The sequence below is a fragment of the Giraffa tippelskirchi genome, chromosome 10 (assembly GCF_054371585.1).
Source record: "Giraffa tippelskirchi isolate mGirTip1 chromosome 10, T2T-mGirTip1v1.2.pri, whole genome shotgun sequence".
Taxonomy (NCBI): domain Eukaryota; kingdom Metazoa; phylum Chordata; class Mammalia; order Artiodactyla; family Giraffidae; genus Giraffa; species Giraffa tippelskirchi.
The window spans coordinates 114,048,298-114,075,662 of NC_137284.1; the positions used below are offsets into that span (position 1 = coordinate 114,048,298).

The following is a 27,365-nucleotide window of genomic DNA, read 5'->3' on the forward strand; positions in this document are numbered from 1 at the left end:
TGTCTTGGAAAAGCTGGCAAAGATTAATCTCTACCTGCTCTGCATACACAGCATTTTGTTCAAAGAGACAGCAATTTCCCTTTCCATCGCATGGGCTTGGCCTTTGCAAGGGGGAGGGGTCCGGGTGAGAAAAGAGTTGAGGATTGGGGGCTGAGGGGCTTGATATTGGTTGCTGTTGCTGCTAAGTTTGTTAAGCTTTGGAGCCACGGCCTCAAGCCCAGGTCAGGGCAGTGGGTCGGGTGAAGAATGGCAAAGAGGGGCCGACCCAGAGGAAGGTCTTTCAGGCTCGGCCTCCCCAACTCCACTCCTGCTCCCCAAACGCGCCAGCCAGGACCCTTTCCCAGGCATTTCGATGCTCGATGCTCGAAACCAAGTCCCGCTCGTCCTCGGCGGCCCTGTTCTTTCCCCTCGGTGCCACTGGAGCGGGGAGGGATGCTGTCTGAGTCCCCGAGGGGTCCCCACGGGCGTCCTGGAGCCGGCTGCCCGCGGGCGGCCCCTTATCTGGTGAGGGGCACCTCCTCCCTCTGGTCCAGCGCCACGGAGGAGGCCTTGCTGAGCACCGACGGCGCGAAGGTGAGGAAGGAGTCCGAGCGGGAGGTGGAGGCACAGGTGAAGTCCGAGGCGGCGGCGGTGGCGGCGCGGGGCGCTAGCCCGTTGGCCGGGCCGCCGTGGCAGGCGATGCAGGAGCAGGGGCCGCCGGCCGCGGTGCCCAGTCCGTGCGCCGGGCCCGGGTAGAGCGGCGGGTGGCGGAAGGCGCACAGCAGTTCAGGCCGCGGGTAGGGCTGCGAGAGCACGCGGAAGGTGTCGAGCGGGCGCAGCGGGCCGCTGAAAGGCGAGGCGGCGGCGGACGCGGCGGACGCGGCGCCTAGACCCACCGGCGAGTAGTAGGGCAAGGGCAGGTGCGACGGGAAGGGGTAGGGCAGGCCGCCCGCGGCCGCCGCGTGGCTCATCATGTACGTGTAGAAGGCGGGGTCGGCCGGGTGCGGCCACGTCATGGCTAGCCGCTGCCGCTTGTCCTTCATGCGCCTGTTCTGGAACCACACCTGGCGGGCGGGGAGGAGAGGAGCGGGTTCTGCGGCCGCCCGGCCCGGTGCGCAGAACCCGTAAGTCCTGTCCCACCGCGGGCGACGGTGCGGGTAGCACAGGCAAGAGCCGAAGAGGAGCTCCTCTGGGCGCGGGCATATCCCATCATCAGCCCCCTTGGATCTGGAATCCCTCCCAGACAGGCTCTCTCCCTCCTCCCCTCAGCCCGCGCTGCCAGGACGCCCGAACCAAGTGTGGGTGGGAAAGTAGTGGGGCAACTAAGAACTCCACCGGTCTGAGGCAGCAGGCAGCGATCCCCTCAAAATACGTCCCATTCCTGAGGCTCTCCCTGGAAGCACTTCCTTGTCACCTGCCCAGGCACTTCATCCCCTGCTTATTTGGCTACGAAAGAGACAGTCTCCCCTAGGGGCAAATCTGCATGCGCCTGGCTCCTGCACCAGGCTTAGACACTCCCGGCCTAGCTGCCCTGTAAAGAGACTCCAGGCCCTACTTCCTGGTTCATGATTTAGGAAGTGGGAAGGTGGTATTTACTTCCTCCTGATGGGGTGCACCCCCCCACCTCGTGGGTCATACCTTGATTGTGGTTTCCGGCAGGTTTAGGGCAGCCGCCAGCTCACATCTCCGAGGCCTGGATACATAGTTCTCCCTGTAGAATTCCTTCTCCAGTCGTGCAATCTGCTCCCGGGTGAAGGCAGTACGGTACCGTCGCATCTGGTCACTAGCACTGCAGGCCAGGGTGCCCTGGGAGCCACCGCTGCCATTGCTTTTGGGGGTCTCGCTGCTGCCATTGGGACTGCTGGCCAGTGCCTCAGAGCCAGGCCCTGTTCAGGGAGCCCAGAATATACACACACACAGAACACACAACAGATACAGATGCTGTTGATGTGGGGCTGTAGGTCCTGGTTGATGTGTGTGGAGGGGGTGATGGAAAGGGACATCCCCCCTCTTCTCAATAGCCTCAGACTCTACCTCTGCTGGGGTGGCAGGGACTTTGAGAACCCAGGAATGGAGGACAGAGGCTCACCATTCAGATGAGCACATAGCGGCCATTAGGCCTGGCCGGGCTGCTGTTTCGGGGGCCTCTGTTAGGCCTGCTGGGTACAAAAGCCCCAGGCGCCCTGGCCACCTGCCTTGGGGCACAGGACAGATGCAGCCACTCTGAACTTTCTGCCCACGGTTGACAGGAGTGGGCAAGGATACACATATCTGACAGTCAAGTGAGTTGAGATGCCCCTTTGTGCTGGAGTGTTGTGAACCTGGGTCCTGGTGCATTGTTGGATGTTGGGCAGGGACTGAGTTTCCTTGCTTTGTGTGCCAGATGGCTGCTGCAGGTGTGGGAATGTGCACTAGGCTGCGTGTGCTGTGGGAATGGCCCGGGAGTGTGTGTATGGGTGTTCTATTACCTGACTATATATGAATGGAGTATGGGTTACTCTGAGGGCATGCTGTGGTTAGTCTGGATTGAGTGGATTAGATGGCAATGGGTGCATGTGGGTTCTCAGCAAGGTGTTGGCTGCCAAGGCCAGGGGGTGGCTTTTCTTCCACACCAGGCTCTTCTCACCCACCAGCACAGCTTTGTGGAGGAGTGTCTGCTGGTGGGCTTTTCCTCCTAGCTTTCCACCCCTCTCAGGGAGACTTCCTTCCTGATCATTCACCCCAGCTCCTCACTAGCCCCTGGTCAGGGAGGGATTCTCCACTTATAGCAGTGACACACAACACCTCCCCACACACACCAATTTGAGCCTAAACCCAGGGAAGGGTGGGGCTCCTGCCCCCAGCCGCTCTTTTCCTTTGGGTGGAGGAGTGGGACTAGGAAGGAAAGGTGAATGGGGGGAGGGCCAGAGCACTGCCTTTTCAAATGCAACCGGAGACCAAAGGCAATTAGACCATCGGGACCATTTCCGACCTGGCGCCACCGAGCCGGGAAGTGACAAGGTAATTTGGACCTCTGACCGACGTGCAAACTGGTCGGAGGGCCGCAGCACCCGGTTGGCCCTAGTCGGTCGCGATTTTACGGTCCTTTATGGACTCCGCTTCCGCGCCTGGATGCGCCCTACACCCTGCTAGCCACAAACTGCCTGGACCCTCGTTTGATCTCTCCCACGCCGGGAGAAATTGTCTTCCCCGCGCAGCTGAAGCAGTGCCACAAAGCTCTGGGGGGTTGGGGTGCACTCTGAATCCCCCTCAAGCCTAGGGCTTGCGTCTCCCTCCTTCCCCCAAAGCACAGCTGTCACCCTCAGTCCCGCCAATGCCAGAGCAGAGAAGGAGACCCCCGCCAGGGCGCAGATAGCGGGGGATGAGTTGTTCAGGTGGGTTCCCCCAGCCACCCCGCCCTGGGCTAAAGGAGTGTCTTCCTCTCCTCTAGAGCTGAAGTGGAAGGTGGGCGCGGTGGGAGGCCGGGGGAGAGAAGGGGCGCGGTGGCTACCTTTGCTGTGCTGGTATTCGGCGTTCCCCGTGGCGCAGTCCGGGGTGCAGCTCACCTCGATTTCTTCATAGAAATCCGACTCGGTGTCTGAGCTGCTAGGTTGCCCCTGACCAGAGAGACTGTCGGCGGAGGCAGCCGGAGGTCCGGGGCCGAGCACCGCGGCCCCGGCTGCCCGCGACTCGGCGCCCGGCCCCGCAGCGCTGCCTGCTAGTCCGTCGACCGGCTCCTCCTCCAGGCCTCCCCCGCTGCGCTCCCGGGCGGCCGGAGGACCGGCCCGCGGGCTCAGGCAACCACGGGGCACCATCTTCTCGGGCGGCTCGGGCAGCGGGCTGCCCACGGCTTCGGACAAATTGGAGACCCTCTTGCCAACCAGAGTGCCAAGCTGACCCCCATCCAGAAACATAACCATGTCCTTTCGGCTCTCCATCCCGGACTCTCGGAGGGGGGAGGGGGAAAGCCCCAAGTGAGCTCCTAGCCCCCCGGCTCCCTGGGTCCCCAGCGGTCCGACAGATCTTGGCTGCCGGAGGGAGAAAGAGGCCAGGCGACTGGGCGGGCGCGGAGCGGCCGGAACGCGGTGTCGACAGTGACGGCGGCGGTGGCGGTGGGGAGCTGGGGTCACCTTGTGATGCGAGCGCTCCTCTGTGCCGCACCGCCTCTGGGAGGAAGCCCCATTGCCCTCTTCTTTCTAAGCTGTCATCCTCCTGCTGCAGTCGTCATTACAGTACCGCTGGTGACGCCACTCGGTGAGCGCAAGTGGATAAATAGAAACGTCTGCCACAGCGAAGATGAAAGGAGACCCGCAGCTAATGGCTCGGCAGTGATGCGCCAGGTGTGGGCCTCGCTCGAATGGGGAGGAGAGTGTGAAAACAGAGAGACACACACACTGAGAGAGGGAGACACCCAGGCACAGGGGATGCAAATGGAATTCCGCAGGAAGAAAAGGGAGCTTAACGCGGCGAGTTCCGCAGGGGTTGCGGGACTCGGTAATTGAATACGCTTTTGATATATATAAATTTTTTTTATTGTTTGGGCTTTTGTTTTCTTAACTTGGTGCCTTGTTCTAACACTGATGAGAGAATCCATAACTGCATTTTAGAAGTGTGAAGGCCGATTCACAAGCCTCGCTTCTCTTATTATTACAACTGCCTGTTCCTGGTGAGCTAACCGCGCCGCGGCTCCAAAGTCTTTTTTTTTTTATTAACAAGCTACCGAAAAGCATATTCCCTCCCCCGCAAGTTGTCTGGACAGCTTGAGCCTGGGGTCTCCTTTCCTCCCTCCTCCTCCCAGCCCCTACCCCCAGCTGTTTCCTTCCTCCTAGGAACCAAAAGAGAACTTTGCCATTTTTCTTCCCCAAGGGGCAAGAGATAAATGTCTTAATATTTTTCTTTAAAGACGGCTTTGGCTGCTGACTCCAAATGTTCTCTTCCCCCCCCCATCGCCCCCCTACCCATCTAGGTGACCTTAAGCTCTCCACAGCCGGGCTTGACCTCCTGATGGCTATTCAAAGAAGAAATCTCCCATTTGCTCGGGCCTCGCCTGCACTTCAGGTATGTAGAGTGGGGAGAGGTTCTAAGGGTGGCCTTGTTTCTTTTCTTGCCCGTATTTTAATGTATTCGTTCAGAGTCAACGAATTCCCCCAGAAACAGGTCTTTGGGAGTTAAGAAGCTCTGGCAAATGCGGCCCCCACAGCGGCACCGGCAAAGGCTCCTAGCTGGGAGAAGGTGCTGTTCTCACCCGGAGATTTGGGGCAGGGGTTGTGAGAGACCAGCACGGGGCACTGGGGTTCATAGAGGGTTGTCTCATGGGATTCTCCCTAGTGCCCTGCTCTGGGGCTTTGGTCCGCTGCTCCAAAAGTGGGTGGCATTGGGATCGAAGAGAGAGAAGGCATCGAAAATGCCATGAAAATACAAGTGACTGGAGTTCTCATCAGTCGTCGAAGGCAGAGGGCGACCTCCAGGGCAGGGCTAGGGGGGCGTGAGTAGTGCTGAATGTCTTTGGGAACAGCCACAGGCTCCCTCTCAAGTCTGCTTCCAGGGGAGGTGGAACCCATTAGGAAACTGACCCCTTGCCAGTTTTGAGTGTGTTGGGGCTAGGTAGGCAGGATGGGTCTCTCCTCATTTAGCTGAAGCTAGAAGGCAGGCCCCTTCTTTGCTCTGCAACCGCTCCCACTTGACTTTCTCTGCCCCTTTCTAGGAGCTTCTAGTGCTAAGCTGATGGCTGCAAAAGGCTGCTTTGCTCCTCCTCCCGTATGTTCCGAGACAAAGCCCCAACTTCTGAAATTCTAAAGAAAAGTCCCTCTATCACTAAGCAGTTTTAACTTTATCTTTTTTCTCTCCTCCTCCTTTTTCTTTTTCTCAACTCTTCTCCCTCTTCCCCCAGCCTCAATCTTCCTATATGTGGGCTTCCAAAGGTGGTGAAGCAAAGGAGGAAAGAGAAGTTCCCTTCTCAAGTTCTGCCTTCCACATCCCCCCGCCCCCCCCCGCCCCCCCCCCCCCGCCACGCACTTGATAAGAACAGCTCACTGACCTCCCCTTGGGGTCAGGTGTGCAGAGGAAACTGGAAGGGAATGTTTGCATAAACATTTCCAATCCCTGGGACTCCCAGAGTCACCAGGGGCTGAGCACTGCCAGCCCCAAAGTCCTGGAGAATATTTCAAAGGTGAGAGGAGCGATCCGGATCAGAGTCGAGAGCCTTTTGCCCTGGAGGAGAGTTGTCCTAGAATTCCTTGGTGCCCTGTCCTCTCTAGCTGGTAGGCAGAGCCTGAGGGAACATCTGGCTTGCTCCTTCCTTCCTGTCAAAGTAGAGCCACCGGCGTCTGCGTTAGCTCTGCCACTATCCTTCACCTTCCTCTGGGCCCTTCCAGCCCTGGGCCTGGGGCGTTCCCCCGCGACCCCTTCCTCTATCCTCCGCAGCCCTCGGCCAACTCACAGCAGCCCCCCGCTGCGCTCACCTCCGCGAGGCCGGGTCCTCAGAGGGACTCCTGGCTGCCCGCCCCGCCCCCAGCTTTGCATTCAATGGGAGTGCTCTGTGTTTGATCCTCTTTTCCTCCGGTTTTTCCGTGTGAGATGAAAGGGGAGTAGGATTGAGGGATCAAGAGGTGCCACATGCGTCTCCTTCCTGGGCCCGGCCCCTCCGAGCCGGACTTCCCCTGGCGTCCCAGGAGGAAGGAGGCTCGAGCCACGGGCTCAGCCTCTCCCGGAGGGGGCTCCCTCTTCTGGGCTTCGGATCTGAAGCTTCAGGGACACCTTCATCTGTCTCCCGACTCCTGCCGCCACTCTTTCAAAATGTCTCGATTTCCCCTATCTTTAGGCGCCTAAGGTACCTCGGTGGCAGGAGAAAAAATTTTTCCTTTTTAAACCAAATATCACTTCTTCCAAAGGCATCTTTCATTAATACCAGATGAAGAGAGGTCTACTTTTTAACAAGAGGAAGAAGAAAACAGAAGGAGACTCGATAAGGGCACTGTTTCTAGTTGGGGTTTTCTTGGTGGGGTGTAGGGAGGCAGTGTTTGTTTTTGGTTTACGGGAGGCACTTTAATAGCGTGGTTATCACTGTATCATGGAGGTTATTCCCTATGCGGCAGAAGAAAGGTAAATTCACAGAGGGAATAAAGCCCGCGCGTCGCCGAGGCCTGGACGACCCCATAAAAGAGAGGGGGTGATAGCAGTCTAAGTGGGGTCTGGCCCGGGCCCCCACCGCTTCTCACCTCCCGCGGCGGGAAGGACAACCCCCTCCTGTCTGCGGGCCTCCTGTCCCCTCCCCCGCTGGGGCGGGGGGTTTAGGTCCAGCCGGCTCCTCTGGGATTGAAATTCTCCGGACTTCAAAAGCTCGCGGCCCCGCTTCCGCCGGGCTGGGCTGGGCTGGGCTGGGCTGGGCTGGGCTGGGCTGGGCTGGGGGTGGATGGGAACCATGGGGAGGCGACGCGGAGATAAGATGCGTGGGTTGTGTTAAACGGAATCGGAAGCTGGGCCAGGGCCACCAGACGCGCCGATCCGCAGGAGCCTCTTCGCTTCCCGAGAAAACCCCGGCTCCGGAGAGCTGAGGCAGGGGGTAGGGAACGCCTCAGTGGCCAGAGGACCCGCTCAGAGCGATAGTCTGAGGCCCTGAGTACCTTCTCCAGCTGGATGCTGGGCCTCCTGGCAGCAGGCACGCGTTCTGGCCGAAAGGAAGGGGCGAGGAGATGAGGAGGGAAGAGGAATAGGGTTCTGGAGCTGATTTGGCTACTTCAGTGTGGGCAAAATTTTAATCAAGAAAATGTTTTTGCTTCTTACTTTGGTGAAATGTCAGAGCAAAGGGAGCTTCTCTTTAAAGAGTAAGCGTCGCCGGGCTGCCGTGGCGTTGATCTGGGACCCTCGGTCACCTTCCAAGCCGAGGCCATCGAAGTTTCCCCGCGCGGTGGAGTCTCCACTGCGGTAATAGTGGGAGGTGAGACTTCCGGCGGTCGGTCCCCATCTACTCCCTGGCAGCTGCTGAACCCAGAGCACAGAGGCACTGCAAGGTGTGCTCCTTAGGGAGCAAGGTCAACTGGATCTCAGAAGCCCAGCCGTGGGGCTTTCTGGGGAATGAGGAGGCAGATCATGCCCTGCCCACTTCCCCCACCCCATTGCCCACCCTGTATAGGGGGCTGGTGGTCGTGAGCCAGCAGTGGGCACCACAAAACAGTTTTTCCTTCAGGCAGGCAGAACCTGTGGCTTCCGGAACTCTGAGCAAGCATCCCCTTCTCTGTACTCCTGGAGCCAAGGGCCAGGCACCCGAGACAGGAAACTGGATGTTTTCGGATGTTTTCACTGGCCCATGACACCTGCTCCTCATGTTCTTGGAGCCAGCCGGTCCCGCAGTCACTCTTGCTTCCACACCTGTCAACCCTTGGCTCCTATAGGCCTGAGCCCAGTGGCATCCAAGCCCTAGACAGCCTACAACCTATACCCACCACCTAACCATCCAGGAGCTGGAGGACCTCCTCAAGCCCAAGGCTTGCTTCTTCTTGAAGCTATCAGCTGGAAGGGCCCATGTTTTGGTCACAGTTCTCCAACACGCAAGCACCCAAAGGCCCAGACATCCCCCTCCCCTATGCTAGCAGAGATGGTATGGGGGCGGGTGGGTTTCACCATCACTGTCCTGAAATTTGCTTTAATTACCAAGCGCTTTGATGCCTATTTCTCCTTGACTCTTACACCTTTAAAAGCAAGCAGCAGTGCCTTTTCTCCTATATGGATAGGGTGACCAGTGGTCTTGATTCACGACCAGGGCCTGGCTGAACGCTGGACCCTGGACTAGTGCTCCTTCCAAGTCCTTGTCCCTCCTTAGCAAACAGGGATAACTTAACATCTGACAGTGCCTTAACACTCCATAAGGCAGCCTCCACAAGCTCCTACCCTTTTCTGGGGTCAAGCTGGGTTCAGAGGCCTCACAGAGAGGGTATCCATCTGCCCTCAGAATCAGGAGGCTCAAAGACCCATATACCTGAACTGTCCTCACCCTGCTCCTCCATAATTTCCCAAGAGGGCAAAGAGAAACTGCATGTGGAAGTCTAGAAACCTCACATGATAAGAGCAGTCACTGTTGTAGCATTTTACCTGTATTAGCTCTTTTCATTGTCACAAGACTAAGGAAGATCTTGTGAATCACTCCTACTTTCTGAAGCACAGAGAGGAGGCTCATATATAAATGACTCATCTCCCATCGCTCTAACTTCAGGACCACACTCACAACAACTGAAGCTATTAGAAAGTGCCAGGCATCATATTCTGAGTCTTTCCTTCCAAAACCTCCACTTGTGGGCTTTTGCCAAGATGAATTCACAGGGGCTAGGAAAAATGTGTGTTGGGGTAGGGGAGGTGGGGGAGCAGGGAGAGGTGTAGGCAACTAACCTCTAACCACTCATTTTAGGCATGAAGAAGAAAAGCAAGGAATAAAATGGCCCAAAGTCATTTGGAAACTTGTTCTAGAGAAGGCCTCTTCTTTTAAGAAAAGAAGAAAAAAGAAGAAATTCCTTTTTTCTTTTAAGAAAGGAATCAGAGGCTGAGTGGGGATTATGCATGACCTACGGAGAGGCTGGAGACACCCTTCATGGTATGGGGTAAGAGAGACTAACTGCAGGTGGCAAGAGTCTTCAGGGCCTGAATTACAAATAGGAATGTCATCGCAGCAGGTGATTCTGGAGACCCTGAGAGACAAAATCTAGTTTCTCTGACCATCACAATCCACTGAGGCCCTGAGCAACTATCTGAAAAGGAGGAAAATTCATCAGGCTTACCTAGCCAGTTTTAACATCTAGGGCATTATGGCCTCCATGTATCTGGCAAACCTCTCTCCAGAAAAATGCACAGAGACACTGAAGTTAGCCTTCAGTTTCCCATGCCCTCCACAATCCAAATAGAGCCACCAAACTTCAGACACAATTGCCTAATCTCTCTGGTAAGGAGGTATGGCTTTACCAGATGTTTTCCCTTAAACGGCAGCTACCTCTGTCAAACTGTCTTCCAGCATTGATTGGCCCAAGGGCCAAAACCTTAGGGACTGGCTCAGCCTGCCCACACATCCTCCAGGCTCTGCACAGGCCTCCATTCAAAACCAGACCTGGGAGGTGGCATCTGGGTGGAGAGAACGGTGGGTCTAGTGCTTCTGTTGTTACAGGCAGGACATCATTTGGGCTGACCTTCCCTTGAGATAAGGGTGAGCCACAGTGCAAGGAACTGGACGGTTATTATGGAGACCATTATGGGTTGCTTTCCCTCCTGGGGAGGAGGAGGGAGGGTATAGTAGTCCTTCAGTTTTGTTTTTAATAAATTTTGACTGGGCACAAACCATTTCCAAACTTTCTGGACTGCCCAAAGGCCAGAAGAGCCTGGCATCTCCCCTCCTCCTCGCAGTGGAACACACCCACCCCTCACCCAGGTGCTGGTAGAGGGAGCCTGCCTACTGAGGCACCCATCTGGGTGGTCCAGCCGGAGGACCCCAATCTTGGTGGAGTCATTACCCAGTGGGATCTGTCTTCTACGATTTAACTAGCCTTAAATGCCCTAAACGCTCCCTCCCGTTGCGGGTCTCCCTGTGAGTCTCTTGTTTCTGTATGCTCACTGACCGCCTGTCTCTCCCGGTTCCCGAGCCAAGGAGGAGGCCGCGGCCCCTTCCTCTCCGCCTTCTCGGCTTCGCCAGGCCAGGAGACGCGGTGGCGCGGGACTGCGAACGGAGGAGTCGGTCTCCCGGGTGAGGGGTGGGGAACCGCCGGCACGCGAGGAAGTCCAACCAGTTGGGTCGGCTAAGCCGCTCCCTCCGAAATGGAAAAACCTTTGTGTGAGAAGTTGCGGGGACCGAGTTTTTTAGAGCCCCTCCCGACCCAGGCTAGCCCCTTCCTCCAACTGAGCTTTAGGGAGTCCCGATGGGGTACAGTTCCTCCGGATGTGCAGAAGAAAAGCTGAATCTCAGGTTGAGGAACTCGCCCAGGGTTACTCAGCTGGGAAGTGGCCGGAACTGGGATTTTAACCCAAGTCGTCCAGCCTTCAAAAGTCAGATTCTGTTTGTGAGGTTAACACTGAGTTCCCAGGGCCGAGGACTACGTCCCCTGACACCGCAGATAGACCACTGCAGTGCCTCGGATATGACTGAAAGACCCGGCAGTGGCCACCCTCCTCAGGCTGGATGGATGGACGCTGCTTCCGCCACTGCAGAGGGTGAGCGAGGAGCTTGAGCCAGCTTCAGCTGTTACCGTAAGTCTCAGATGAGCGGCGCCTAGTAAAAACGTTGGCTAAGAACCCGGAGGGCCGGAGGGCGCCGCGACGTGGAGGGACTATGCGTTCCCGGCTCAGAAATCTTTTAGCGAGCCAGTGAGGGTGCCCACTTGCCTGCAGCGCTACGTTTCGTAGGTGGGGTACAGACTATCAAGGGTTTGTTGTAGTGGAGGAAGAGCAGGAGGAATGTCGCCGCGGAGAACAGGGTGTCAAAGGCCCAGCACAGGAGTGCCCGCGCAGTCTGGGCCCAGGCCTGGAATCTCAGTCCTTTCCTTTACCCCGCAGGGCCATGCGAAGTGTGGCCCGCAGCCCTTTGAACGTCCCTGTCCGGCCGGAGAGCCGGTCAACCGCCCCGTCCTGTCCCCTTGACCCTTTTCTGCGCCCTCCTCCGCTCCCTCCCCTGGCCACCGCGGTGACAAAGCGCAGCTCCTGAACTGCTGTCTTGGTGCGCCCCCCACTGCCGACCGCCAGAGGAGGAAGTCGAGACTTGTCCCAGCATCTCCGCTGGCTCCGATCCCGCGACTCTGGAGGGGGCGGCAGCCTCAATCTCATCCCTGAAGCCCACCTTCGCTCAGGAGGGAGTCTCCCCTCGCTCTAAGAGCCAGCCTTCCGAACTGGACCCCAGGAGGAATGGATGGCAGGTCACGGCCCCTTAGCCTTGTCTTGTGGGAACGGGTTATTACCCGTGAGAGGCTGGAAAGAACAAACAACTCTGAGATGCTACCCTCCCCACTCCTTTGAGAGCCGGCAGAGAACATTTCCCCCCAACCAGTCGAAGCTTGCTTAAAGGAGGGTCACATAGGTGAGGGTGTCTTATCGATTCCCCTGGTCAGCCAGTATGACCAGGTCAGCATAGGTGAGGGTGTCTTATTGATTTCCTGGTCAGCCAGCAAATCACAACCCAAAGGCAAGAATCCACCCAATTTGTTGTGGTGCAGAAAGCCCAGGTACAGAAAGCCCAGGGGGTCCCCTTGGACACCCTTGTCTCTACAGACCTCAAAGGGTTCTTTGAACCTCACTTAGTTCTCAGCAGTAACTCTCCTGGCAGCAAGTCTTTTCAGATTCCCTTCGAGGTGCTTCTTGAAGTGTGCTCCCTGCATTACCTGGGAACTTGTTAGAAATGTAAATTCTCAGTCCCACTCCAGACTTGCTGAATTAGAAACTCTGGTCGGGGTGGGTGGGCAGCAACCTGCATTTTAACGCGCCCTCCAAGTGATTTTGGTGCACACACCAATTTAAGAACTGCTGCCCTATGGATTCCATTACCTTAGTTTCTAAGTTCCCATGATTCTTCACTCTGCCTGGAACAGCTTTTATTAAGGTGACTTGTGTTTCAACCTCTGGTGCAGAGCTTTATGCCTCATTTACACATGTTTATTCACCCTTATTCTTTACACATTATCACCTCCATGTGTCTCTTTGTGCACTAACTTACTACCTAACGATATCATTATTTAATTTAGCTCCTCACTCATCTCATTCATCTATTGCCTAAGGACATTCCTTACTCACTGGTGTATTAGAAACTACCCTGGAAGTACAACAGCTGGAGCAGAGTGGAAAACTTGCCCTACCCAGACATTCCCTTCACAGAAAGGAATCAGAGGCTTTGAGATGTGATTGGTTTGCTGGCTTTAGAGTGGGGAAGAGTAGATCTTCCATGGGTATCCTCTATCTTGCTAGAGAACAGCCAGAATGGAAAGGAGGGTCATGGGAGTAACTGGGGACAAGGAAAGGTGAGGCATAGCAATAGGTTTTCTATGGGCCCCCCAAGGACTATGCACTGGGACTCAGTGGGGTTTGCCAGCACCTCCTGCCTTGATGTATACAAGTATTTTTCTTTCCAGATTTCTCAAGATGGTGATTTAGGCAGCTGTGGTAGCTGGTTAAAAGCAAGCAGCTTTAGTAGGAATCATAAGGCCTATCCATTTAACTATAGATACAAACGCTTGTTCATTCAGATTTTTCTAGTATCAGACATACTCTGGGATGTTATTTGATAAATTAAATATATAACTAATGTTATAAATTAGGCATCATGAGGCCAGAGTGCCACCAAGAATAAAGATAGCCATAAATATCTTTGTTTACTGGGTACTACTCTAAATGCTTTACATGTATCATATTGTTTAATCCTCATAACTCCATGAGGTAAGATAGAGAAACCAAGTTGAAGAAGGGTTAAATGCTTACTCAAAATAACACATCCTGTTAGTGACAGAGGTGAGATCTAAATCCAACAGTGTGATGCTAGATGCCAGTCTCCTACTCATGGGATTGAACCCCTGCCTGTTGAAGCCAACAGATCATGCCCTAGGATCTAAATAGACTGATCTCATTTCCAAAGAAGGCTAAACTAGTTGGATGCCAGTGAAGAATACTGCAACTTCACTAGGCATTACTACTTCTAATATTAATAACAATTAACAATTGGTCTTTTCTTATTTAGGTAACATTTTTACACCCACAGTCCCATTTGACACAATAATTCTGTGTAATAGGAAGAACAGCTATTACTATAATTCCCATTGATGAGGAAACTGAGACCCATGGAAGTTAAGTGCCTCCCCTCAAATCACTCAGTTAATGAATGGCAAAGCAAGGAATACGGTTGCTGCTTTTGACTTCTTTGGCTTTGCTTCTTATTTTTTTCTTTCATACATATCATACACATATCATACATATCATACACATATCATCATATTAATCCTTGACACTTATCTATTCATTTAGGTTGCTTTGAAAGACTTCTCTGTCCAGCATTTTGTTTGCTCCTCCCCAACTCTCTAATGACGTCAAAGAGGCCAGAGATGTTCTTTTCAGTTTCCATTTGAGGAAGCAAAGATCCAGAGAGTTCAGAGGACTTGACCAAGGTCACAGAGCCTCAATAAGCATGTGAAGTCTCAGGCACTTCACAGACAAGCATATGAATTTTGCAGAGAATTCTACAGAATGAATGAATTATTCTTAGTCCCTGCCCATCCTTAAAGCCTGGCAATACAGACAGACACTCAAAAGAAAGCCAGACAGTTGTGAAGTACTACTGACAATTTATAAGTATTCAAAATATAATGTGCTGTTAGTGCAAGTTTTTGTTATAATGGATTTAAAGTTCTTTCATAATTTCCATTATTGGCATTATGTCAACTTTGGAATGTTTTCCTAATTATTCTGGAGTCAGCCTTACTGTTCTTGGAAAGAATTAGAAGAGGAAAGAAAGGTCAGTTTTAAAAATAGTCATGGAAAGGGCCAAAGAAACCCATACCCAGGATACAACTCTGCCCTGGTCTTAGGCCTGAGGCAGGGGTTTACGCTTTCCCAAGTGCCAACACTCAGACTATACTTTCAATCCTGAATATGGCCCATCTGCAACTGAAGAGCCAGACTACCTCCAAAAATGGACCAGTTTTCGTTTTATTAGAATCTTCCTTTCATCACAATCCTAATCTTTTCCCAGTACAATGAAAAGAACAAAAGCCTGTGTGCTTAGGCTCTAAGCTAAGAATGTGATGCATGCTCACATCCAAGCCTCACAACAAGTCTCAGAGGAACATATAGGTCTCCCCATTTTACAGAAGAGGAAACTGAGGCATAAAGAGGTTAAGCAACTGGCTTGAGGTCACACAGATAGCAAATGGGAGACCCAGGAAGGAAACCCAGGTTTGTAAATACCAAATTTTATTTCCAATAGCTATAAATTCACTCTCACTATGGATGTAGATTTTGAGGTCTGATCTAGCAGGAGAGGAGAAAGAAGGAGTGTAGTAAGGCCTGAATTTTGAGTCCAGGAGGAAGAGAGACAGATCCCAGAGACCTTTGGGAAAATAGAAGATAACCTGTAACTTCTATGAGCACAGAATCAGTAGTGGAGGAGTGCTCTCAAACTCACCTGGCCAAGACATCTGGTACTGCAAAGACACTTGGTTTCAAGGTAAGAACATGCACTTGGAAGCCAGATGAACCTGAGCTTGAACCTCAGCTCTGGCACTTACTCCAGTGACCCTGTGCAGACCAAAGCTGCAGGACATTAGATCTAAGGGATGATATGAGGTCTGCCTCATGGAGCTGTCCTAAAGATTTAATGAGATGCCAAGCGGAAAGGGCCTAGCACAGTGTCTGGTCTATGGTGGTACTCACTTCAGTGTCCCTGTGCTGTATGCTTAGTCACTCAGTCATATCAGACTCTTTGTGACTCCGTGGACTGTAGCCTGCCAGGCTCCTCTGTCCATGCGGATTCTCAAGGCAAGAATACTAGAGTGGGTTGCCATGCCCTCTTCCAGGGGATCTTCCCAACCCAGGGATCAAACCCAAGTCTCCTGCATTGCAGGCAGATTCCTTACCAGCTGAGCTACCAGGGAAGTACCCGTACTTCACCCTCTGTTTCTGATTCTCCTTACTCAACATTATACTCTTCGAGAGTGAGAACCAGCAGTGAATGTGAAGTAAAGGGGAATGGTGCCCAGAGAACCACTATATGATATGCCCTTCTCCTCGCATGATGGCTAACATATCCCAGAAAAAATTACACAGCAAAACTAAGGTACATTCATGCACTTGTTGGAGTTCAAACAAATATGGAGATGGTAAATGTATAACTGAAGTAAAGAAATTATCTGGTTGGTACCATCTTTGCGGTATCATCATAGATGGCATCCAGGTTCCTGAGTCCTTTCTATAACTCCATTCACTGGGAACTTGGATAGGGAGAAAAAAAGTCAAGACATGCCTAGTGTGATGATGGAATTTCCCCTTTATGGTAGTTTAAAGGTATAGGCAGATAATACATAAATAATAATAGCAAACCACTGTTGCCCTCTTAACTATAGTGGCAATTTAGCCTAAAACTTAAGTGCCCAAACTCAAGTTAGACAGCTTGGGTTCTGATTACAGTTCTGACATTCACTATAGCAGTTGAGTAATGTTGGGCAAGTTACTTAACTTCTTAAAGCCTCAGTTTCTTCATATATAAAATGGGGTCATATGAAGATAAAATGAGTTAGTTTTATATATATAGAACTTAGAAGACTATCTAGCTTGTAGTAAGTCTCAATTTAGCTGTTACTACTATGATGTGTTACTTCCCTGACTATAAGCCCAAGGGAGTTTTGTAAGTTTGTGGAATAAAGGAAGATGAGTGAAGCAAGTGCTCCACGCCTGGGACAGATATACCAGTGGGCAGCCACTTATAATCAGAGCTAGAGAGACATAGGGTTCAGTTCTGGCTCCACCACTAGTGGGCTGGGACAAGTTGCTTAACCTTCAGGAGCTTCCCTGTAAAATGGGGATAAACAATAGCTGCCTGGTCATCTTCCTGCAGTTACTAGCCCAGATAGAGCCCTATTACCTGCCATTTTAGCTCTTAATCTTTGGACTCATAAAGGTTTTCTTCTGCTTATTAAGGAGCACACCCTCTGGGAGGAGTCCCATTTTAAGCCATCACCTCTCAGTCCTTAGCGACTCAACAACACTTTACCAGTGTTATAAGAGTGGGTAAAAGGAAGGCTGGGGCAGGGGAGGGGCAGGCTTAGTAGCAGGATTGAGGAAATGAGAGTAGGACATGAGTGGAGTTCCAAGACCTCTCACTTCCTTCAGATTGTTTCCTTGAGAAATTCTGCACCCAGTGCCTTACAGTAATGTCACTGGCTTAATGCCGCAAATATAATAAATTGCTAAATGAGGGACTCCCCTAGTAGTCCAGTGGCTAAAACTCTGATCTGTCAATGCTGGGGCCCTGGGTTTGATCCCTGGTTGGGGTAGATCCCATATGCCACAACTAAGACCCTGTGCAGCCAAATAAGTAAATAAATATAAATATTTTAAAAAATAAATTGCTAAATGAGAACTACTCCTGACAGTCTCTCTCCTATTTTGAGGGAAGAGAGAGAGTTTTGGTGGCATGGGACTTTCTTTGATATCTGTGGGAGGTGGATAGTATAAGAAATGCAAGGAGGCTGCCATGTTGGGCAATGTTTTCAGTGTATATTGGAAGGTGGAGGGAGTACATTACAAAGATTTCTCCTTTCTCCAGCCGGCTGGCTTAAGGGTACAGCCAATTCGGAAAGCAAAACTATTTGATTCCCCTTCACCAGCTTCCACTCCCAACTTCTTGTCCCTATGCCCAGCAGAAGGTTCCAGTGTTATTCGTCTTTCTGGTGATTGTCTCAGAAACCCTCAAAAGATAAACTCAATCTAAAAAATATTTGCTGGGGTCCTACTGTGCACCCTGGGGCTTCCCAGGTGGCACTAATGATAAAGTACCTGCCTGCCAAAGCAGGAGACATGAAAGACACGGGTTTGACCCCTGGGTCTGGAGGATTCCTTGGAGGAGGGAATGGCAACCCACTCCAGTACTCTTGACTGGAGAATCCCATGGACAGAGGAGCCTGGTGAGCTACAGTTCATAGGGTCGCCGAGTCAGAGACAACTGAAGTGACTTAGCACACTTGGATGTGCTGTGTGCCATATCCTCTTACAGAGGATAACACTCAGTTACAGAGTGACTGTGACAGAGACTGCTAACTTTCTCCCCTTCTTTCGTAATGAAAGAGTTCCAAAATTCAGCAGTACACATGGCTTTCACATCTAAAGACCACATTGCCCTGCCTCCCTTGCAAGTAGGGGTAACACTGGAAGTAAATTCTGACCCAGTGATGTCAGCAGAATGTTATGTGGCAGCTTCCAGGCACTATCCCTAAAAGACAGAAGTGTATAAACCCTTACACAGTCATGTTTACTGTTTCTCTGTCCTGCCTGAAGCTTGTCTACCGAGATCCCAGACCTACATATGGCAGAGCAACGAGGTGGAAGAAGCCTGGATCTCTGACATCATGGAGCACCACACCAGGAGAATGGGAAATGAAGGAATTCTGTTTTCCAAATTAAAAAGAGAGAGCAAGAAAGGGGAAGGAGGGAGGTAGAGAGATAGAAAGAAAAGAGAGACCTATAAGAAAATGTAAATTTCCCAAGGTTTCAGAGTTGTGATAAAGGGTGTGGATGTATGCATGTGTGTGAGAGATTTTCCACTGACAAATTATAAAACATCTTCAGAGAACTTCAGGCTACCCTAAACCTTTTTCCAGGCAAACAGCTGAACCAAAGAAAAAATTGCTAGAGTATAACAGAGACCTAATTATTTTTACATGTACAATATGCCAGTTAAAAAAAATAATTTTACCTGCACAGTGATAATTAAGTGAGATATTATAGAGGGATTGTGAAGATGGCAAATGAGAAGTTTCTCTGGATACAGAATGAAAATGAACAAGCCATTCTCAGGAGATCAATTGAGAAAAACAGCCAATCCTTCTATTTCTATTTCTGTTCTCAATTTGCTGTGAAACCTTCAGTGAGCTATTAAACATCTTGGATCTTATTAAAATGGGGTGGTAATTTCATATAGAGTGAGTGATTTCAAATCCAAATTGAGCCTCTCACATGCAAAAATGTAGGTTTTGTAAAAAGCTGTTCACTTTCTGCTAAGGAGGTAAGAGGATATGTTTGAAGAGCTAACGCAGTTACTGATAGATACTCCAGATGCTAACTTAACATAAATGCCTCAAATTTTTATATCCTTGATGGAGGGACATCAGGGTCTCTGGCTTGTTTTATGTGCTTTAGTCTTGGGTGGGAAATACTCTTAAGTAAAATAAGAAACCGTTTCAGAAGTTTTTCTCTTTTTCCACATCAGTTATTAACTGTAGCAACTCCCTTTTCACCCACCGTGTTTCCCTATGTTTGTTTTATGATAGGGAGTCTCACCACTGTGAAACCAATTCTTCCTGGCTTCCCAGTGAAAAATGGGGGACAGGACACAGAATCGTGACAGGGCTGGCCATATAAAGTGGCTCTTGCTTTTGCTGTCTTCATTCACTCTGTAGGTGGCGAGTTTAAAGGTCTGGGAAAATTCCCCTGATGGCTAGACAGTGGATTTCTAGTGGGATCAGATTAGCACATTCAAGTAGAATCGCTGTAGTACTGGCCAGGTCTGTTTTCAGACCTGTGCACCAGGATGAGGAATAGCTGCCCATGGGTCTGTGATGTTTCTTAGACAAGAATCCAGCCCCTGAAAGGTGGAAATAAGACACATGCTGTCCATTAGGGATTGTCTCCATTCTATAGGCATAGGTAGTAGCAAGGGAAACTCTGTTTCCATCTACACCTGTAGAATGGAGTCTAACCAATCACTAAGTCAAAAGCCAAGAGCCCAGGTCAGGGTCATGTGCAGCATCTTTGGCCAATGACTATGTGGTACTGAGGCCCCTGGGCAGTCAAGAGAATGAGCCAGTGGTCAGGGAAATGGACTCTAGTACTGCCCCTGCCGTTGCCTGGCTGAATGACCTTGGACAGGTCACTTCACTCCTCTGGACCTTTGTCAGTAAATAGAGTGCAGTCCCAACTCTGCCACACACTGGTGACCTTGACAAATTCACAGCACTGTGTATCAGAGGAAGCTGAAGGGATTTGTGTTTAGAGTGTCCCAACCACAACATTTTGTAACCCCAGCAGGAGTCACACACTGCCTATAGCAGTAGCCTGGTAGTAGCAGTGAGAGAGACGGCTTGCTCATATTAAGAAACTGAGGATGGCAGAGACTGGGATGCCAGATTAGCATCAGCTAATAGTGTTTCCAAATATTTCATTTGCAAATGTTTTTACGTGCTGGCAGCTAATTCGAATTGTTATAAAATTCTGTACTAGCTGATGACTCTAGGGCCAAATTTCCCTACTAGTCCAGTTGGGGGGACTTCTGCATTCCACTGACTGGAGGAAGAAACTGATTAGGTGGGGACCTGGCTGGTAGCCCAGTTGATGGAGGGTCCCCCACGTGGAGAATATGGCTGTGTTGGCCAAGACTGAGCCGGCTAGTCTGGTCTGAGCTCCTATTTCAGCCTGTTTCCCTGGTGCACCTGCAGTGATCTGGGTCAGCCTGGGCCTGTTTGCTTCTAACCCAGGTGGTCTGCCAGTCGCGGTTGGAAAGAGGATGTAGGGGGCAGGAAATGACCCTTCGTCTGCAGGTACCAGGCCTTCAGGGTCCAGCCACAGTGGACGCTAGGTGCCAACAATGCCTAGGGTAGGTGCTGGGCTCGCGCGGCCCGCCACTCAGCGACTCACGGCTAGGGTCAGGTTGGCGCGTGGTGGGCACCGCCGCTCCTGCCGAGAACCCCCGGGGAGCGGCATCCTGGCAGCCGGTGGGCTGGTGATGGTGGGGAAGGGGCCAAGCGGCCGAGAAACCCCCAAACCGACGCCACGTATTTGTCGGAAGGAAATTCGACCCTGGAGCAACAGTGGGTTGGGCGAGCGCATTCCTGCCGGCTTCAACAGGGATTCTCCATCTGCCAGAAAGCCTCTAGGTGACCGGGTACCACCCCTCTAGTCGTGGGGAGCCCTGCAAACACCGTGACTCCCGGGCCGCTCCTCTGGATACACCCCAGTGCGCCCAGACATGGTGTTCTTTCCAGGCCCCTCACCCAGTCCAGCCTGCCCTTTACAGAGGCAGAGCTCTGTCAAGTTCAAACACAAAAACCTATGTTTCTACTGATTCAGATTGTGCAAAAGAACTTTGAAGACTGACAACAGCATACAAGGACACTCACCCTCATGCTACTGGCAAAGCATAAAAATCAATATACAGACAAACATTTAAAACCTCTTTCGAGGTAATTTTGATAGCTGTGAATGTAGTTATTACTCCTTTTGTCTCCACAGCCTCACTTCCTGAAAATTTTCCTACACAATGCACTCAAAAATATTTATTGCATCACTTCAGTGATAATGAAAAAGTGGAAACAACCAAACCATCCAACTATATATAAACTGATTCAACAAGTAATGGAAAAACTCTATATAAAAGTGTGAGTTTTTAAGTAAATTCTGAAACTCATTCAGATATGATTATTGGCTTCTTATAGATGATTATATAGGAAGCATATGTATATTTTATATGCACATACATCTAGAGGAATATACACCCAGCTGCTACATTGTTTAGCTTTGAGGTATGATGAGAGGAGGCATTAACTTACCACATTATATATTTCTTCAAATTTTTATTTCTTTTTACATAAGCACGCATTAGTTTTGCATTTCCCGTGCTCAAAAAATAACAAAGGTTTTTTTTTAAGAATCGTAGACTTTCCTCATCTTCAGACCACCAAATTGTTATCACTTTTCATTACTGATTGTTTCATTAGTGTTATTTTTCCCTTCAGCCTCTTCTCCTCCCTGTACAGCACCCAAGAAAATTACATTCCTTCATTATAACTTATAAACTGCTTGTTTCATATGTGCAAATAATTTTTAACCCCTTTCAACTGCAAGAATAAAAGAAATGAGAATATTATTTCCACTTAATCTATTCAAATGAAAATATTAGGTATAGTATTTTTTCACCCTTGAAAGCAATGAAGTTTTTAATCCTCCTTACTTCTCAAGTTCTGTGTAATTTTGTCTTCTAGCAGCACATATTCTCTCTCAATACGGTAAACCATGAAAGTAGATCTTTAAAATAAGGGGTTTTTTAAAAACATTTTTTCTTTTAATCCATAAAGTCTTCATAATTTCCAGAGGAAATAATCTTGGAAAGTTGAATAGGATTTCCAGGGACAAGAATTGGAGCAGGCAGGGCACTCTTTTTTTTTAATAAATTTATTTATTTAGGCAGGGCACTCTTGGCTGAAGGAGGGATACTGTGAAAGAGCTGGGAGAGGGGAATGTGACTCTGGGATTGTTTAAATCAATCTGAACATTGTCCCAGAAACATGAGCTCCATTCATACTATGGGAAATAAGCATGGCCACACTTCAAACATGCAGAAATGCAGGGATTGTCTGGCCTTTTAAAAGATTCATATAGTAAAATGGCACCCCGCAACAACAAGCCAAGAGCATCCACCCCTATCAAGATGTCTGTTGTGATTCTTAGTTACACACAAAACAACATATTTCCTTAGGCAAAAATCTCAGAATATACCAAAATCACACACTCACACACATAAGTCAAGATTTTTGCTCAGACCCCTGTTATGTTTCTCCTCCTTTTCATATGCATTAATAGCATCAGTGTAAGAGGCAGGTGTTCTGAAACAAACTATCCTGATTCTAATCCTGACTCTGCCATATATTAACTTATGACTTTGGTCAAGTTATGTAATTTCTCTGGGTTTCAAGTTCATCACCTCAAAAATGGACATAATAACATTACCCATTTTATAATGTTATGCAACTTAAACAAGGTTATATATATACATATATATATAAAGATTTTAGAACACTAAGCTCTTTAGACTATTGAGAATATAGCTTTAGAATATAATGCTTGCTAGAATACTGAGTTTAATAAAAATTACCCACAACTATTGCCTACTCTTATATCCCCTAGGAAAGCTTATGCTTCCTCCATTCTCCCCTCCTTAAGCCACTGCCATCTCCACATTCTCTTAATTGTCTTGGTTAGCTCCATCCCTGATTTAATGGCGATTGCAACAATAGCTCCTCCCCTGCTGTTTGCCTTCTCTCTCCTACCCAATGGGAGGCAAATACCAAATCTGCCTGCAATGCAGGAGACCCTGGTTTGATTCCTGGTTTAGGAAGATTCACTAGAGAAGGGAAAGGCTACCCACTCCAGTATTCTGGCCTGGAGAATTCCACGGACTGTATAGTTTATGGGGTCACAAAGAGTAGGACATGACTAAGCTACTTTCACTTTCACTTTCAAAGAACACCTAGTTGGAAACCTGTATTCTGTTCTCCCTCTCTGTGATAGTCTCTGAGTTTTTAAGACACCTTTGCTGATGTATACTTTATATGTTATTAAACTCACTCATTTCAGGTGTATGATTCCAAGATTTTTAGTAACTCTACTATGTGGTGCAACCATCACAATAAATCAGTTTTCGAACATTTTCATCCCCCTGGCCCTGCCAGGATCCCTCATGACCTACAGTTAATCTTACTTCCCTCCAGCTTGAGGCACCCACTAATCCACTTTCTGTCACTAAAAATTTAGCTTTTCTGGAATTTTAAATGGAGGGAATCATACAATAGCTAATCTTTTGTGTCTTCTTTCACTTGGCATAATTTTTTAAGATTCATCCATGATGTAGCATATGTTAGTGGCTCAATATTTCCTATTTTATTGCTTGTAAAATTAGAATGATTTCTACCATGTCTGTGAGAATTACATTATATAGCAATATAGATATTATATAATTAAAACTACTATTACACCTATATTATTCTAGGCACTGTGCTAACTGCTTTATCTCCATCACAAAACTTACACTTCACAACAGCCTTATGGGTTATCTGGGTAACATCATATTCATTTTTGAGTTGATGAAACAAGTTTAGAATTGTGAGCAGGCTAACAAAGGTCACAAATCAACTAGGTGGTAGGGTGGGAGCTTAAAGCTAAATCTGTTTGACACCAGAATGAAAGCCAGAGTCACCTTCAAAATTAACAAATTTTGAAATTTCACATTTTTCCATCATCACAAAAACAAAATTCAAGGAAATATTCATATAAACCCCACTGAAGAGAGAGAGAAATGGCCAATTGTAAACCCCCACTCATATGTAAGGAGTTTGTTCTCCATCATACTCTCCATCCCTGATGCAGCCCTGTTTGGAGAATGTTTAGCTCCCTTGGGAGCAAGCTGGTAGCATAAAGGACTCAGTTTGGCTGGATAAGGATTTCTGGTATCTAAATATGTTGCTCCTGGCACTGTCCTAGTGCATCCTCAGGCAGCCTGGAGAGGGAAACAAAACCTTTATCCATCACCCTAACAGGAAATGAACATGTGGGGGTGGGAGAAAACATAGGGACCTGGTGACTCCTACTGTTCACAGTTTTTAGACTGGAACTCATAGCAGCATACTGTAACACTGAAGATGGACCGTTTCAATACTGGTCCATCCACCACCCAGTGGTACTTGAAAAAACTGTTTAATAAGAAATTTCTGCTGCCACACTTGTCTAAACAGCCTTGTCTAAAGATTTCTAAAGAAATCTTCAGTTGTTGTTTAAGGTAGTAAAACCTAATTGACATTTTATGATGAGCCTCAGGCTGGTGACATTCACCTTCAAAAATGTGTTGTTATTATGAATACACTAATAATATTTGCTGTCTTAATAAATATTACAACAAGCCATGCTCCAAATCTGTCCTATCGTTTCTGAGTTAAAGCCAAGCCACCCTCATTAGCTGCAGAAGGAAGAGTCGTCAGAATGGAAACCAAGCACCTTATTGCATGGAAGAATCCCAGAGATCACAAGAGGGTGCCTAGGTGTTCTGGGGATGAGAAACCAAGTCTTCCAGCCCATTGGAAAGATCCAGGAGAGACAGGTGCTCAGAAAAATGCCACTCCAGCTCAATAGCACTTAACTTTGGTGATGATAGCATTTTACTGCCTGTGCGCAATGTCCTTTAACAGTATCATTTATTCGTCAAATGGAAATATTTGTTGGTGTTAGATGTCAGGATAGTGGCTGGGGGAGGGGGAGGGGAGTAAGGTGCTACGTCTGTTTCTTGATCTCTTGCGGGTTACACAGGTACTTTGTGATACTATGCACTTTTTTGTACGTAGTATTTCAATATAACTTATCCGAAACGGCACAAATGAAAAATAATTTAGAATGAAAGGAGCCCAGCATAGTGCCTGTTACAGAGTAGGTGAACATCGCGTTTATGTTCATTGAATAAAGGATCGCATTCGATCCCATCACGTGGGGTAAGCAGACTGTAGGATACTGTTGATACTGTCGTCATTATTAGCCTTTCTTCACAGGTTGGAAGACGTTCCAGGATCTTGGCCCGGTCACACAGTTGGTTAAGTCGCGGGGCCGGGAGCCTTGGCTCATGACGCCAAGCCGGAAGAGGGTGTATCACCGACCCATTTCGATTTCGCCGCCGCGCGGGCCGGGTCCCTCCACAGTCCCGAGCGAGGCTGGCCGGAAGAAGCCGGGCGGCCGGAGGCGGCTCTCCAGTCAGCAGCAGCGAGCGAGCTCCGAGGACGCGACCGGAGCGGACGGAAGGAGGCATCGCTGCGCTCGGCCCGGCCGGCTGGGGCTCCCCCGGGCTCCGCGTTCCCGCGGTCGTTCGCCGGGCCCGCGGTCCTCCAGGCCGCGCCGGTCCGCCCGCCCACGCCTTCGCGCTGTCCGCGCCCTGGTCCCCTTCCCCGAACTACGGTGCCGTCTGACCAGCCTTGGAAAAAAAGCCCCCGCTTCCAAGAACTATTGGATATCATCCGTTGGATGTGATGGCAGCAGTAGGAAAATACAGAAATGTAAGAACATCACAGCTTTTTCTTAGACCGCAAACAAAAACCTCCCACTTGGGCTCGCCTTGACCACGACTTAACTGCACAAGCCTATGGCCCTGGCTCAGAGTGGCTGAGAGAGGGGTCTCCCGGGTCGCAGAGATCCTGGCCTTGGCCACCCAGCCCTGGGACCTAGCATGAATCATGGACCCTCTGCCTCGGTTTTCTCACCTGTAAGATTGGAATAAAAGCCCTGTCCAATTCATGGGGGCTGGGCATGAAAGTGAAATGAGATACCCCTGCAAATCACGGCATTTAGAAGGTAGTGGGTGCTGGACAATACTTCCTTAGCCTCCCCACCTTTAGCCAAACTGCCCTTTGTGCTTGTTCCCAAAACCCTCTCTCTCTGCCTGTCCTGGATCAGAGACACTCTCTAGACCTGGCACAAGCACTCCAGCCTCCTTGCTGCCTGCCCCAGCCTTCACTCCCCCATACCTCTCAGCACACTAGGCATGCTGTCCCTGGGTCCTTATCTCAGCCTTCAGTGTGAACATTTATGTAGCTGTGTCACCCCACCTTTCTCTCACAAACTCACACATGGACACACTTACAGATTATTAAGGATGTTGGAGGATGAGTACCACCTTGCTCATGTTAAATGCCAAGTGGTGCCTAGCACGGAGACTTGCCAGCCCAATAAATGTCTGTTGTGGGGTGGTAGGTAGAGAAGGCCTGCTCCACCTCTAGCCTCTTCCTTCCAGCCCCCACCTCCCAGCCCCCTCCCCCCTTTCTCTGCAGCTGGTGGTGCTCAAGACTAAGCCTCCACCCCCTCCCCCCAACTCAGAAGCCATATTCACCCTAGCCGTGGTGACAGGTTGATGACTCCTATAACAGGCCCCTTTCCTCCTCTGGGGGGTTCCTGCCTCTGTGGAGCCTGGTGGAGGGGCCACCAGCAGGGCCGGAAACCTGGGGAGAACGTCTCTGGCTGCCACTGATTTCTGTTCCTAGAATTGATGTGTTTCTACAATTACAACCTTCCCTCCTTCATTATGTCTCCTGTGTTCCTGAAGCAGTAAATACCAGGGATATGCATTACATTTCCCATAACTTACTTTCAATGATCGGAAAAGCTTCTGTTAATAGACATGTTATTGACAGAGAATTTGGCTTTGAAGCTGAGAGTAAGGTTTCTAGAGCAGTGGCTACCTGCTTAGCACAGAGATGCCCACCTCTCCAACTTCTGTCCCCTGGGCCCCTGTCTGCACACAGCACATTAACAAGAGACAGCAAATTAGCGGTTAAAAACACGGCCCCTGGACCCAGTGCTTGAGTTCAGTCCTGGCATTGCCTCTTAACCTGGCTGTGTCTCTGTCTCTCCATCTGTAATATGAGGATGATGACAATAATAATTCCTAGAATTGTTAGGCAGATTAATGAGTTCATATTTGTACAGTGATTAGCACTCTGTAAGCACTCAGTGATTTTTGTCACATACCTAAAGCTCAATACAGCTAGAGACCCTGTGTCTAGCTAGCCCTAAATGCTTGTAAACTGTTCTGAAAAAGAGACCCAGGATACCTGTGGTAAAAATATGCACAAGGATCACCTAGTGTAACCCTGGTCTTATTATTGATATTTAAGCTTGATAGAACTGCCCTTGGGAATAAACTAATCTCTCTCAATCTTTACATTCCTTCATTTGTGTTATATGTGCATGGACACATTCTGAAAGGAAAACAAGAAAGGAAAGAAGGGGAGGTAGAAAGAGGAAGAGCAGGGAAAGAGGAAGGGGGAAGAAGAGAGGAAGGATCAGGTTGAGATGGCTGAATTGTGATAAAAATTCTTATTTTTAAAATTATTTTCCATCAGAATTAGAATAATAATGCCAAATGTTCAATAAACTATGCCAAA

The 27,365-nt window shown here is 49.6% G+C and overlaps 1 protein-coding gene and 1 long non-coding RNA gene across 2 annotated transcripts; one reads left to right on the top strand and one right to left on the bottom strand.

Annotated features, from left to right (window-relative positions):
* Positions 1-497: 497 nt before the first annotated feature.
* EVX1 (even-skipped homeobox 1) lies at positions 498-4,120 on the bottom strand. Its single transcript, XM_081534958.1, has 3 exons — positions 3,470-4,120; positions 1,618-1,865; positions 498-1,043 (listed from the first exon to the last, which is right to left on the bottom strand). Exons 1-3 carry the CDS (start codon positions 3,894-3,896, stop codon positions 498-500), a joined length of 1,221 nt encoding a protein of 406 aa, XP_081391084.1. The 5' UTR covers positions 3,897-4,120.
* Positions 4,121-7,803: 3,683 nt separating this feature from the next.
* On the top strand, positions 7,804-27,142 carry LOC145523850 (uncharacterized). Its single transcript, XR_014066928.1, has 3 exons — positions 7,804-7,894; positions 9,359-11,178; positions 24,984-27,142. It is a non-coding gene; the product is annotated as an uncharacterized LOC145523850 (long non-coding RNA).
* The last annotated feature ends 223 nt before the right edge of the window (positions 27,143-27,365 follow it).